The sequence below is a fragment of the Terrapene carolina genome, unplaced genomic scaffold (assembly GCF_002925995.2).
Source record: "Terrapene carolina triunguis isolate 2854851 unplaced genomic scaffold, T_m_triunguis-2.0 Scaffold96, whole genome shotgun sequence".
NCBI classification, from domain to species: domain Eukaryota; kingdom Metazoa; phylum Chordata; order Testudines; family Emydidae; genus Terrapene; species Terrapene triunguis.
Window position 1 is genome coordinate 2,373,025 of NW_020664447.1, and position 13,375 is coordinate 2,386,399.

At 45.5% G+C, this 13,375-nt stretch overlaps 1 protein-coding gene across 1 annotated transcript in view; it reads right to left on the reverse strand.

Moving 5' to 3' along the window:
• Positions 1–2,642, reverse strand: part of PDE3B (phosphodiesterase 3B) — a 297,944-nt gene extending 295,302 nt beyond the window's left edge. The window contains exon 1 of the mRNA XM_024202160.2: positions 1,480–2,642. Within this exon, the coding sequence (XP_024057928.2) occupies positions 1,480–2,481 (1,002 nt within the window). The 5' untranslated portion in view covers positions 2,482–2,642. The remainder of the gene's footprint in view (positions 1–1,479) is intronic.
• Positions 2,643–13,375: the final 10,733 nt, after the last annotated feature.

Genomic DNA, 13,375 nt, shown 5'->3' on the forward strand with positions numbered 1-13,375 from the left:
ACTAGAACAAAAGAGGGAAGGGCAAGTAAACTTCTAATTACTATACCATATTCCCTAGATATTTGAAAGGCATGATACAGTGTTTAAATGCTTGTTCACATGATGAATCTTGCCAACTTACAAGCTTAAAACTGGCTACATAAAACTATTTCTGAAACCCTTTACTTGAACTTTTAAATGACTCTATAATACTGATACAGAACCTCAGAATTTGAACGTATTTCTAAACCGACTAATGCTGTATTCCTCTGCAAGGTAAATGCCCAAGTCAAGGATTTCTCTCAGCTTGGCTCATCTTTCCCTGCTTGGCTTCAGACTCACCGAATAAATTACAGTAGGGGAGGGAGCTCTGGGAAACAATCGCACCAGATGCATTAGGAAATACACGCGACAGCAAAACTAGACAAGCTTCGTTTATTTAGAACCTCTGAATCTCAGCTGCAGCCATGGACGGGACTTTCTGTAACAATGGCCTCTTGGCTTACAAGCCAGGCTTCGTTTATATGTTTATTTAAACACACACACACACACATTTGTATTCTCCGTTCTGTGACTGGATGATTTTCCACTTCAAGTAGCCCCGGGCCAATTCCATCAGCAGCACAACTCAGTGTTCCTAGACTTCACGTGCAATTTCCAAGATACAAACAGACTCAACCCCCACATGGAGTTTGCACTACAAGCTTTGCACTGTAAAGGGTTTTGCCCAAAGTAGAAAAGAGCAAGACTTGCCTTATAAAACCTGAATGTTTCATGCTTCCTTCCAGACTTGACTCAACAGTTCTCTAACCTTAAGACGGTTCCTAAACCAAATCAATCTAAACGCGATATTGCCTTATTTGGAAAGAAACTACATTAACTTGGTAGAAAAACAGACATTCGTGATGTACATATCTGTGCCAGCCAGTTGAAAGTAATAGCCTCAAAAACCTGGTTTTCCCCCGATACTTGCAGTCACCTGGTCAAAAAAGGTTGGAAGAAACTAAGTGCTATGCAACTAGAAAGTTTCATTCTCCAGTGTAGTCTCTCAGAAGCCGAGGAGGTGGAAACATCACAATCAAAATAATAATAAAGCGGCATCTGATACCTAACAGGGCTGTGCTTTAAAAAAAAAAAAAAAAAAAAGTTACTTTTATAGAGGTAAGGTCTGCCAACCTGATGCACAACGTCCAAGCTCTGTATTCTGCAGGGAACACATCACTGCGTCTATTGACAAATTAAATCTTAAGGGATGCACAGAAAAATGATCTCGCACAAGCGCAGAGATGAACTAATATGCGCCTACCGTCTTATCTTTCCATTTATTATTTTAGGGGAATCTTGACACATTCCCCTGCAAACACATACCAGTATATGCGCGGGCACATACACACGTTAGACACTTGCACTGGTTCCTCGGAAAGTTTTGAAGTTTGGTTTCCTCTGCCCCCACTCCCCGCCAGCGCTGCCCACTCCCTCCCCCAGTTTCGGGGGACCTACCTGTTCTCTGGAAATACAAGGCAACGAGGGTCTCCTGGACATTTTGCAGCTGCCGTAGTAGCTGGTTGGCGTTTCTCCTAAGGACACACAGCTAGACCTCCTCCTGGGTCTGATCACAGGCACTTTCTCCTCCACGCTGGGAAGCCGCGGGTGGTGATGCTGGTGCTGTGCTCCCTGGCTCTGGGCAGAGAAGATGCCGCGCTGCCAACCCAGCAGTGCCAGGAGGCAGCCGGCCACCCCGACTGAGCCGGCCAGCAGCGGTCTGAGGCTTGGAGGCAGCGAGCTGAGGCTGGTGAGCGAGACCAGCCAGACCAGGCTGGAGAAGACCAAGACCAAGAGGCTTCGGCTGAGCTTCAGGGTGCTCTGCAGCAGGGTCAGCACCGCCACCGAGCCCAGCACGGTCAGCAGCCGGCCTGCCACCATCTGCAGCTCGGCGGGGCCCTGCGGCAAGTCTCGGTGCCCTTCCGCTGGTAACAACCACTGCAGCGCCACGAAGTCCCCCGAGTAACAGCAGAGGGGCAGAGCCAGCAGCCACCAGAGGCTGGTGCCGCCGCCGCCGGGCTCCTCGCGCTTGTCCCGGGCCAGGTAGCAGGTGAGGAAGAAGAAGGCACAGGCGATGCTGAAGAGGGGGCTGAGGCAGTGGGACAGTCCCAGCAGGGTGCGCAGCGCCGAGGGGCCCCGCCAGCCGCTCTCGTCCTGCTGGCCCCAGGGGCTGCTCCGGCCGTAGGCGAGCAGGAGCGAGAGGACAAAGGCGGCCAGGGCGCCCAGGCTGAGCAGAGCCCGGGGGGAGGCGGCGGGGAGCAGCAGCAGGGAGAGGAAGCCCCTGGGGGGGTCCTGCCTCAGGGGGGTCACGCAGCTCTTCACATAGCCGTTCCGCAGGCTCTCCGGGCCGCTCCCGGGGCGGGCGACGGGGGCAGCCACCCCGCTGCCGTCCTGCGGCGGCTGCTGGGGGAGTTTGCTAGGTCCATGCTGGGAGGCGGCGGCTTCTCTCTCGTCCCTCATGGTAGTCTGGGGAGAGCGTGGGTCTAGTCAGCTCCCTCTCCTCCTGCCCGGCGCTGCCTCCCTCATCTCCGCTGGGGAAAGGCTCTCGGGTCAGCCGCGGGCTCCTCTCCCTGACTGAGCGGCGGAGTCCGGAGCATGGTGGGTAACGAAGGGGAAAGCGAGAGAAGGTAAAAAGTCTCTGCGCGAGGCGGCTCGGCAGTGGGGACTCGCTGTCGCCTCCCCGCGCCCACCGGCTGCAACGGCGGCGGCTAGCAGGACCCTGGAGGGGGAGGGGGAGAACGGGACGGAGTCCTCCCTGCTCCCTCCTGCAGCTGCACACGGCGTGCGCGGAAGCGGCGGCGGCACGCGCCTAAAGAGCAGTTGGACTCTAACGGCCGCCGCACAGTAGCGGTGGTTGGCCTGCCGGGCCGAGGAAACGGGAGCGCGCGCGCCGCCAGCTCTAGTTCTGGCCGCTCCGGGGCCGGGGTGTGCTCGAGAGCGCGAATCCCCGGGGGTGGGTTACAGCGCCCACCGGGCAGCGTCTGGCACCCCCTAACTAGAGTAGTTCTGCCGTGTGGACTCCCCGCGCGTTACTCCGCTTTCCCCCTCCTACTCCTGACTCTTACACAGGCTGTCGGCCCGAGGTGTGTGCACGGCTCATAGCTCTTACTCGGACTGGGCCCCCTGCCTACACGGGCTGGTCCCATGATCCCGGATCCCCTCTCACAGAACACAGAAAGCAGCATTTTCACCTGCAAACAGTGCTGTGAGAAGTTCTGCACACCCATATAAAAATCTAGACAGGCATATTTAAGCAGCCACTGTTAAAAACGACAAGGAGTCTGGTGGCACCTTATAGACTAACAGATGTATTTGTCCATAAGCTTTTGTGGGTAAAAAACCTAACACGGCTACCCCCTGATAGGTGACTCTTAAAAACGGTGGCCATATAGCGTTTGGAGTGAACTGGACAGATGACCCAGTTTTTACTCTTCTTGCCTTTGAACATTACCTTCTCTTTATCTCTCTTCTAATTTTCTTTTTACTTGCTTGCCTCACTCCCAGCACAAATTGGTGGTGTTTATAATCTTTCAACTGTCTGAAGCTGTAAATAGGGACATTGGGGCAAAAAACTAGGGACATTCAAATAGATTTGTGGAGAGATAGTGGCCAAGTGGTACATATTTGCTTTAAAATGTACTGGCTCTGGGAAATAGTTGGCATGCATATAAAGAGAATTAGAGGCTTTTCATTGCTATAAAAATACATGAGGAGTAGGTTTGGCTTATAGTAATTTCTCTTGGTTCTTTCAGTTTTTGGCATAATGTTTACACATATGTACAGGTGAGATTAAATTGTTAGGCCAGGCTTGAAGAGCCACAATACAAAGTTTGCTTAATTTACTTTTTTTAAAATTCATATGAAGCTTCCCCATCACTACTGGAGTGCCTAGAAGCCATAAACAATAAATGTTTCAAGCAGCTAAGCATTCTTCTCTTTTCCACTTAATCCTCAACACCCCTCTCAGCTGACTGCCTGGTGACAATTGTAGTCTCTGATCTCCTTTTCAGTTCTTTTTATGAGATAGGCATAAAATCTCTCTAGAACCTCTAATAATTTAGCTGTGGTAATGTTTTAAAATTAAATACTGTAACAGTAAGCACCTGATCCTGCACCTCATTTGAGTAATCCTTGAATACCTCATCCTCCAAGCATTTACACATGTGCTTAGCTTTATACCTATTTAACTCCCATTGGTTGTACTATGGCCTTGATCCTATCATATGGGCTTTGCACAAACACAAAGATCTGACCAGGTGCAACAACTAGCAGAATCAGGGCCTTGGTGACACTGAAAGAAAAAAGGACTTTTTACAAATAAACACAGTTATGACTCAACTGAGTCTTTAATGGTATTATGTTTTCTTAATTTGGGGAAATTCTCAGTTTTTACTTAAATATGTATTCAGCAAAGTGTGCGGTCAGAAGTGTTCATAGTATAGGTCTATGGATTACATGCCTTTTTAAAATGTTGATGATGTAGTGAAGTCACAGATGCGCACCTAGGATTGAAAGTTACATAAGCTATCTTGCAAATTAAATTCTTGGAAAGAACAGATTTAGGGCCCAATACCAAAAGTCTTACTTATGTGAGTAGTCCTTCTGAAGTGAATGGAATTAATTGCTTTTAGGGCAAGATTTTAAGTATTTGGCAATTAAAAGGTACAGACAGGCATCTACTGGGATTTTCAAAAGTTCAATGATAGATACCTAAATACTTTTAAAATTTTGTCCTTTAGGCCTTGACTACACACAAAAGTTTTTCCAATTTAACTACATTCATTAAACCAATGCAGTTTGTGTGTAGACAAGGCCTTAGGACCCACTCCTGCAAATGCTTACATATGTGCTGTACACATGAAGTAATATTTTCAGAATAAGGGCCTATGACTCAATAATGTGCACAAAATTAATCTAGCAGGATTACTGAAGGGATTAAAGAGTTGTACAACAGCATTCAATGTAACCAAAATGAAAGTTTCAAATTTGGAAAGTACAGCAGAGGCAAGAAACTGATATTTACCATCTTAATAAGAAATAACAAACAGTACCGAATTACAAATAGGTTTTAAAGATCTTATTTTTAGAATAACTGGAGTTCACAATAAATTGGGAAGAAGCAACTCTTTGCTTTCCAGAAAGCAAATCAAATTGGTGGAGTCTTTAGTGTTCTCGTACCATAGCTTTCTTGTGGAAAGCTCAAAGTTTCCTTGAAAGAAGGATTTAAATCCTGTGTTAGTATACACCTCTACCCCGATATAACGACCCGATATAACATGAATGTGGATATAACACGGTAAAGCAGCGCTCCGGGGGGGGGGGGGGGCGCGTCTGCGCACTCCGGCAGATCAAAACAAGTTCGATATAATGCGGTTTCACCTATAACACAGTAAGATTTTTTTGTCTCCCGAGGTAGAGGTGTACATGTTATCAGTATCATTCTTCAAAATCCATATTGGAAATCATGTTTTAAAAATAACGGAAAAAATACTTTCACCCAACACATATCTAGTCAATGTTATATTTTTGCATTTAGCTTTACTCACATGAGCAGTCCTATTAACATCAATAAGACTATTCATGAGTAAAGTTAAGCATCTGCATAAATGTTGACATGACCGGGGGCTAATATTATAAAGTGAACTGCATTCTTACTATGCAAGTATCCTTCAATATTAGGTTCTGTTTAATTCAGCTTTAAGTAGACACTCATGGAAGTGCACTCTTACTGAAATAAAATAAGTTAGATGGTATAATCAATATAAAATATTTATTTTACTTACATGTTTGTCTGCATGGGCTTGTTTTGTAACTATTACATACCCATGGAATAATTAAACTTGATTACAGTGAGATTTCTGTGCACAAACCATCTGAATGAATTTGAACAGAGTTTAATTACCTCATAAATAAGATGTCCTAACCCCAAGGCTACAGAATCATTCACTTGCCCAATTCATAGTTAATGATTCCATTACTTAATTGAAGAGGAACAACTTCAATAGGAGAGATTGAGGTAGCCCTCAATCAGAATATTCCATAGAGTAGTGGTCAGGGCACTCATTTTAGGGGTGGCTGATCCCTCTTCAAATCCCTTCTCTTTGTCAGACAGTGGGGGTCTCCCATATCCTGCATGAGTACCCTATGTACTAGGTTAAAGATTATAAGGGAGGTGGTCATCCTCCTCTGGCTGTTTTGTTTCAGGCCCCATATGTGATTTAGGCATTCTGCTACCTATCTTCCACTAGTTTGAGGATTACAAGCAAAGCAAGGCACCTTCCTGCAGCCCAGATTTAGGTACATATCTTTGTGAGAGAGGTGGGGCCTACCATACACCTGTCTGGTCAGTGTTTCCCAGTAGCTAGCTTAGATGATCCCTGCCTAGCATTCTGGTTTTGTGGATCAAAGTCTAGGGTGTCTGTCTCTCCCTATTCCTTATACAGGAGCCTAGGCACCTAACTCAGGCTTTGTTGTTCCTGTGATTTTTCTAGACTCCTGAAAGTTAGGTGCAAAGACTCTCAGCATCACAATGCCTAAATCCCTTTGTGGATCTGGGCCTTTGTTTTTAAACTTTTCTGTTCAGTTTAGAAGCTAATATTAACACCTGTTCCAGATGTGCACTAAGATATTTCAACTGGTAGTATTAATTCTAGTGTAACTTGTATGTAGTGTTGTTGTAGCCATGTTGGTCCCAAGATTTAGAGGCAATATCTTTTATTGGACCAACTTCTGTTGGTGAGAGAGACAAGCTTTTGAGTTTAGTAAATGTCTACTAAAGTTTACTAAACTCAAAAGCTTGTCTGTCTCACCAACAGAAGTTGGTCCAATAAAAGATATTACCTCACCCACATTGTCTCTCTTGTGTAACTGACATTTTCAGTTGTATAAAAATAGGTAAAGATAAACTGAATTATTATAACTTAATCATTTAGCAGCGAGATTAAAAAATATTACACCTCCAAACATCAGGAAAAAAAGCAAGCTTGTTGTACTTATGAGTGTCAGGTTTTGCACATCTTAAATCATTCCAAAAGTACCAATTCTTGCTTAGTCAGCATAATTTTTCAGAGTATGTACAGAGACAGACTTTGTGGTTAGTCTGTTGGGTTAGCTGTGGAGCCATCTGCCCCAAAATGTAGATCACCTGCAGGCAAAAACCCAAGCACGCCTAAATATGTTTACAGACCTACACTATCTGGTAACATGCACTGTCATTACTTATTGAATAGCTAGATGATACTTATTTCACCCTACAGGTAATTCTAGACAGGCTCTTTTGATTATCTCAAACTTAACTCCATATAACAGCATGTTCTGTTCCTTTAAAGACAGGTGTAACCCAGCATACCTACTCTGGGGCCTTGGCTCCCTAAAGGCCACACACCCTGGCTGGGTGTAGTCCCCTGAGGGAGCACCTGATTGTGGGGGCTTATGTGACTAGGAGTAAGCAAGGTTGGCTGGGGGTGGTGAAACAGGCTACAGGAGTTCTCAGTGTTTGGAGTGAGGAAGGTTCCTGTGATAGCGTCAGCTAACTGGGAAGATCCCCTAGGGCAAGTTGTTCCCTGTAGAGAGGGATATATAGAAAACTCCTAAGAAGGTTCTAGGAAGGGACGGGCTTGACACAGAGAGGTGTGCTGTTTCTAGGAGGAAAAACTTTCAATTCTTCTGAGTAAAAGGGAGAAGAAAGCTGTGTTGGTGTCAGGAGTCAGGCCCTGTAGCTGCACCTGCTCAGACTGCTGACACTCTAATGAGTCAGCTAGGCTTCCTGATGGATTGTCTGAGCAGACCAATTCTTAAGCCCAGTAGCAGTAGTTCATTGGCTGTTCAGTGCCTATGCCTTCTCTGTCCCTGCCCCACTCCCATCTTCTGTCCTTTTCTTTCCAAGCCCTGCTCCTGCTTTGTTCCTCCATGGCTTTAGCCCAGAGCCTGCTCTACACCCAGCCTTGTTCCCATCCAGTACTAAAAAATATGTATATACACCTATCTCATAGAGCTGGAAGGGACCCCGAAAGGTCATTGAATCCAGCCCCCTGCCTTCACTAGCAGGACCAAGTACTGATTTTGCTCCAGATCCCTAAGTGGCCCTCTCAAGGATTGAACTCTCAACCCTGCATTTAGTAGGCCAATGCTCAAACCACTGAGCTATCCATCCTCCCCTTACTTTTGCCTCAGAACCAGCCCTGTTCCTGCTTTTCCTGATTCTGAGTACTCCAGTTCTGGCCCTTGGCTCTGGCATTTGGACTCTGTGGTTCTGACTTTCGGCCCTGGTTCTGGCCCTGTCTCGTTCCTTGGCTCTGGCAATCAGACTGCGACCACTAGACCTGACTACCTGTGGACTGCTCCAATGATAGTTCACAGGGTTCTCTTTTTCCCCCTCTATCACCCACCAACTATGTGGTAAGATTTATCAGGAAATAGTCTGAGAAGGGGCAGCAGCTGTCAGACTACTTGCAAGACTTGAGTTATGAACGAGGTGGCAAGTTATATGGGCCTGTGGTGCCCATGCTTCAGCAAATTCAGGGCACGAGGGCCCGGTTCCACCAATGTTCGGGACCGGGTCTCTCCTTCGACCCCACCTGCAGCCAGCGTGCCCCCCCAGAGCGTCCCCCAGCCCCGCCTGCCTCCCCTGGAGCATCCCTGTCTGCACCCTGGACAGTGGGTGGTGGCCCTGCCATTCCACGCTGAGCTCCCTCGTCGACCACTGCCAGCTAGAAAAGGGAGCAGCACCGCCTGCAGAGGGGAGGAGGCACACACATGATGGCATCCCCCGCTCCCGGCACCCACCACAGGGGAGGCGAGGAGGCTTCCTGGACCTGAGAGGGGCGCGGCCCCTAGGAGCATGTGCAGTGATGGTGCCAGGTGAGTGTGCTGCCGGGGGAGGGCTGGGGGGACTGTGGAGTCCTCCTCTCTGTCCCCAGCCCCAAGGCAGCCTGCCTGCACCCCCAACTCCTCATCCCCAGCCCCACCTCTCCCCAGAGCTCACCCCACCAGCCAGAGCCCTCATCCCTCCTGCACCCCAACCCTCTGCCCTAGCCCTGAGACCCCTCCTGCACTGTGAACCCCTCATCCTCAGCCCCACCCTGCAGCCCTCACCCCAACCCTCTGCCCTAGCCCTGAGCCCCTCTCACACCCCAAACCCCTCAGCCCCAGCCAGAGCCCACACCCCAACCCTCTGCCCTAGCCCTGAGCCCCTCCCACACCCCAAATCCCTCATCCCCAGCCAGAGCCCTCACCCCCCTGCACCTCAACCCTCTGCCCCAGCCCTGATCCTCCTCCCACTCTCCAAACCCCTCAGCCCCACCCCATTAATTTTGTTATGTGTACCAATATGCAGGTGTGGGAGAGGCAGGACTTGGAGCCGTTCTGGGCACCACCAAAAATTATACAAACCTGCCGCCCCTGGTTGTGAAGGACTAGAGAGAGAGCTCCAGAAGCCTATGGATGTCGAGATATGTATGAGAGCATTGTCCTGTCAGAATATTGAGATATATGTTTGGTACGATAATAAAGCAGATCCTGAGAGGGTAAACTTCTTGTTGGAAATATAGTTACAGTGTATGGGGGTTTTATTATTGCTTTTTGCCAGATCTGAAAGGAGTGGAACAGATGTTTTGGCACTCAGAGAATGGGGAGTTGGGACAAACCCTATTACACTCCTTAAGAACACAAGATATTAAAATATTTGTCTGAAAGTTGGCCCTTTCTCTCATGGTTTCAATACATTCAAGTTAGGCATTATGTTTCTCACTTTTTTTAAGAAAAGTTCTTCTACAGAATGCTAACTTTAATAGAAGTGATGGCATCTTGTCAAGTAAGAAACAAAAAGTATAACTAATCAATCATTGCAGACAACTTTCCTACCGAAAAAAGTCCATATAGGACATTCTGGGTAAAGAAGCTGGATGGACAAATTACCCCAGAGGAATGAGATCTGATCTGGAAAAGAAGGCTACCAACCTGTCTGTAGCATGACAAAAGAAAATTTCTTGAAGATACTGTTCCAGTGGTACCTGGCTCCTGTCAGGTTGAGAGAGAGAGAGCGTGAAGGGAGATGACTGTTGGAGAAAGTATGGTAAAAGAAGATTTTATGCATATATGGTGGACGTGTCCAAACACTAGAGAACATCAGATGTGAATTAGTAATCAAATATTACAAATTGTTGGCTATTTATTATCAAATCATAGGTCTGGTGAGGTGGTAGGGGACTGCTTGGCCATGGCCCAATCACTTTTTGGGACACCACAGCCCAGTTTGACACCAGCAGGCAATCTGGCAACAACGGTTAGAAAGGGATCAGTGCTAGATATTGCTGGGGAAAGGCCCTGCCTGCATATTGTGGTGAGAGCCAATGGGCCAGCATATGGAGCTGGGCCACCCCTGTGGAACAGAAGCTATTGCAGGGGCAGTGGGGAGTGGGGTCACTCTCCAACCCATGGGGGCCTTCCACTCCCTGGGGACAAGTCCCAACCACTCTGCATCATGTGCTGTGGTGGCAGGAGTTGACCTTTCCCCAGGTGGCCTCCCACACTCACACTTTAAATGGTGCTCTGCAGCCTTGCAAATGATCCTATGGTAATCTTCCTGTGGCTTCCTAGTGGAAATAGTCACACATAAGGAAATGAAGAATTAATCTCTCATCTTCTAGTAGCTGCTAGGCTATATGTAGCCTCTCAATGGAAAAATGAAAAATATTCCAACTATAGAAGAATGGTTCAAAAAAAAAACAGAGGTTGTTCTGGAAAAATGATGTACTACGTAGTTACCTACCAAAATATACAGAGGATAAATAGATACTTTGATATTTGGTTACCATTTATTCAGTCCTTCCCCATGGAGGGCATTTTGATGTGACGGGAAGGCTTGTGTGCCCGTGAGAGCTATGCTGGCAAGACCATCATTGCTGGTAGGGTCACTTGTGCCAGACCGGTCAAAGGGTAGGAGCCAGACTAATGCCAGTTCATAGGCCCTCCTAGTAGGGAGTTGGGAGTGCACTAACAACCTGCTCCTGTTTAAAAAGAAAAAAATAACAGTGATTATGGAAACCTAAACTACTGCTCAGTTCAACAAATGCAATCCAGCTCAACTCAAATAGACCTAGAAGAGAGATGATGACATGAAATGGCCAAACCCACAAGGAAGCTTGATGAATTTACTTTGTCCTAAATCCATTACCAAACCTGAAAGATGGAATGTGTGGACACTATATGAACCTGGCAAAATGGTCAAAAGTAATAAAAGAAATGGACAGATATAAACTAGATTATACTTGTCCTAAGTGAAAGGAGATGGGTAACAGGCCAAATAATTTTGTCAACTGGACCCATCCTACTGTATTTTGGACTACCAAATGCCAGTTATGTACACAGAAATAGTGTGGGTCTGATAGTATCAAGGAGGGCATATGTCAAACTTCCAGAAAGTGTCTATTATTCAATGTTCTGCTCCAACAAAACATGAAGGAAGGATCCAAATAGCATAATGAGACAAGCATTGGACTGGAACCCCCAGGGCAAGAGGCAACAAGGTGGACCCAGAATAACATGGAAACAATTGATAGAAGCTATCAAAATGACATGGGGAAAAGCCCAGACAGCAGCAGAAGACTGGCAAAGATGGAAAGCAGTAGTGAAGGTTCTATGTTCCACACAGAATAGAGAGGCAGAAGAGATTTATTTAATACTCAAAGTACATTCACCTGAAACAAACAAACAAAAAACCTTCACCCCATCTAATTTTTAAATATTAATATTTTGATAGACATTCCTAGTTTGTTAAATGTTTAATCACAGATTTCCCTCACTTTAATAAAAATCACCAGAAACAACATATTGTGGGTAAAGATGCTCACTCTATAATATGGTAGTACCCTGTTAAATAGAGATATCTGATTATATTACTGTATAATATAACTCTAAACAAAAGTGCACTGTAATGATTGTTTTGTCTCTGATATTTACATCACAAGGTTTATATAAACCTGTTAACTTCCTAAATAAATAGTTAAAAACCTCTGTCTTCATTGACCTTTGTGCAGGAAAGATTGCAAGTTACAAAATCAAAATGTAATCCTTGTTATGTGATGGAAAACACTAAATTATAACAAACCAGAGGCTTACTCAGGCTTTCAGTTTTGTTAACCGATTTCCCCAAAACATGCACAGTGTGAAGAAAACTGAGACAGGAAAAAGCAGGGAAGGGAGAGAAAAGAATGTTCCTACAACTAGGGTGTGGTTCTGGTGTTTATCAATTCAGAAAGCAAGTGTGTCTCTTGAGTGACTAGAGCACTATGGTATGACTAAGATGAGGCTGGAAGGCTAGAGCAGGTATGAAATCCAATTAGTGGATGAAGATTCCCTTTTCTTTTGTTGGCAGAGACTAGTGGAGGCAACATCATTGAGCTGGCAATCTCTAAACTGTAGATCAACAAGGATTTACTCCAGGAACACTAGAGCCTGGAATAGAAAGGTTATAATTGACCTAATTAAACCTGGTTTCAGAGTGGTAACCGTGTTAGTCTGTAACTTAGAACAAAATAAAAGGAGACAAAAATGGTATACTTAATCCTGCCTCTGCATGGGGGGGTGGAGAGGACCTCTTGAGGTCCTTTCCAGCCCTACATTTCTATGAACCAACTACCCAGGATATTGTTGGTCTTTCAGTTTTCCTGTTCAGCAGGGAAAAAACCCAGGTTCTCCCTAATAGAGCTGGGCAAATAACTGATTTTTCAGTCCTCTTCCGTTAAGTAAACAGAATCCATCAGTCCTACTGTCACGGCAATACAGAGTTAGGTTGCAGATGGCCTCTGTGTTCCCTTAAACCTCTGTAATACGTTAATTTGGCTTAATGAAAGGTTTTTTTAACCATAACACACTTTGATTATCTTGAGAACTGTATAAACTATCCATAAATTACTTTTTTCAATGCTGTTCGGAAGACACTACTTAATAAAAATTCTTAGGCTGAGATTTTTTCAAAGCTGACGGAGTTGGATCTCTAACTTACTTAAAACTAAGGTGAATGGGGCATCCAAATTTCATAGTTAGCTCTCTAAATCCCATCTGAAGAGTTAACATTTAATCATTTAATTATGTCTGGTCCATCTTCTGTACTGGACCTCATTTGTAGAATAAAGATGTAGTATAATTACTTGACAGCAAAAAACACACTGAAAAGTAATTGCTGCTGTAGCAGTGAAATGTTTGCCAGGCTACCACTTTTTGAAAACTGACCATTTAAGTAGACTTAATAAACCAATGTATGCATAGAATTGAAGATTACCAATAAAATATAGAATAGGTGACTATATTCATTTGCTTGCATGTTACATAGCATTAGTCTTAAGAGTTTTCTGTA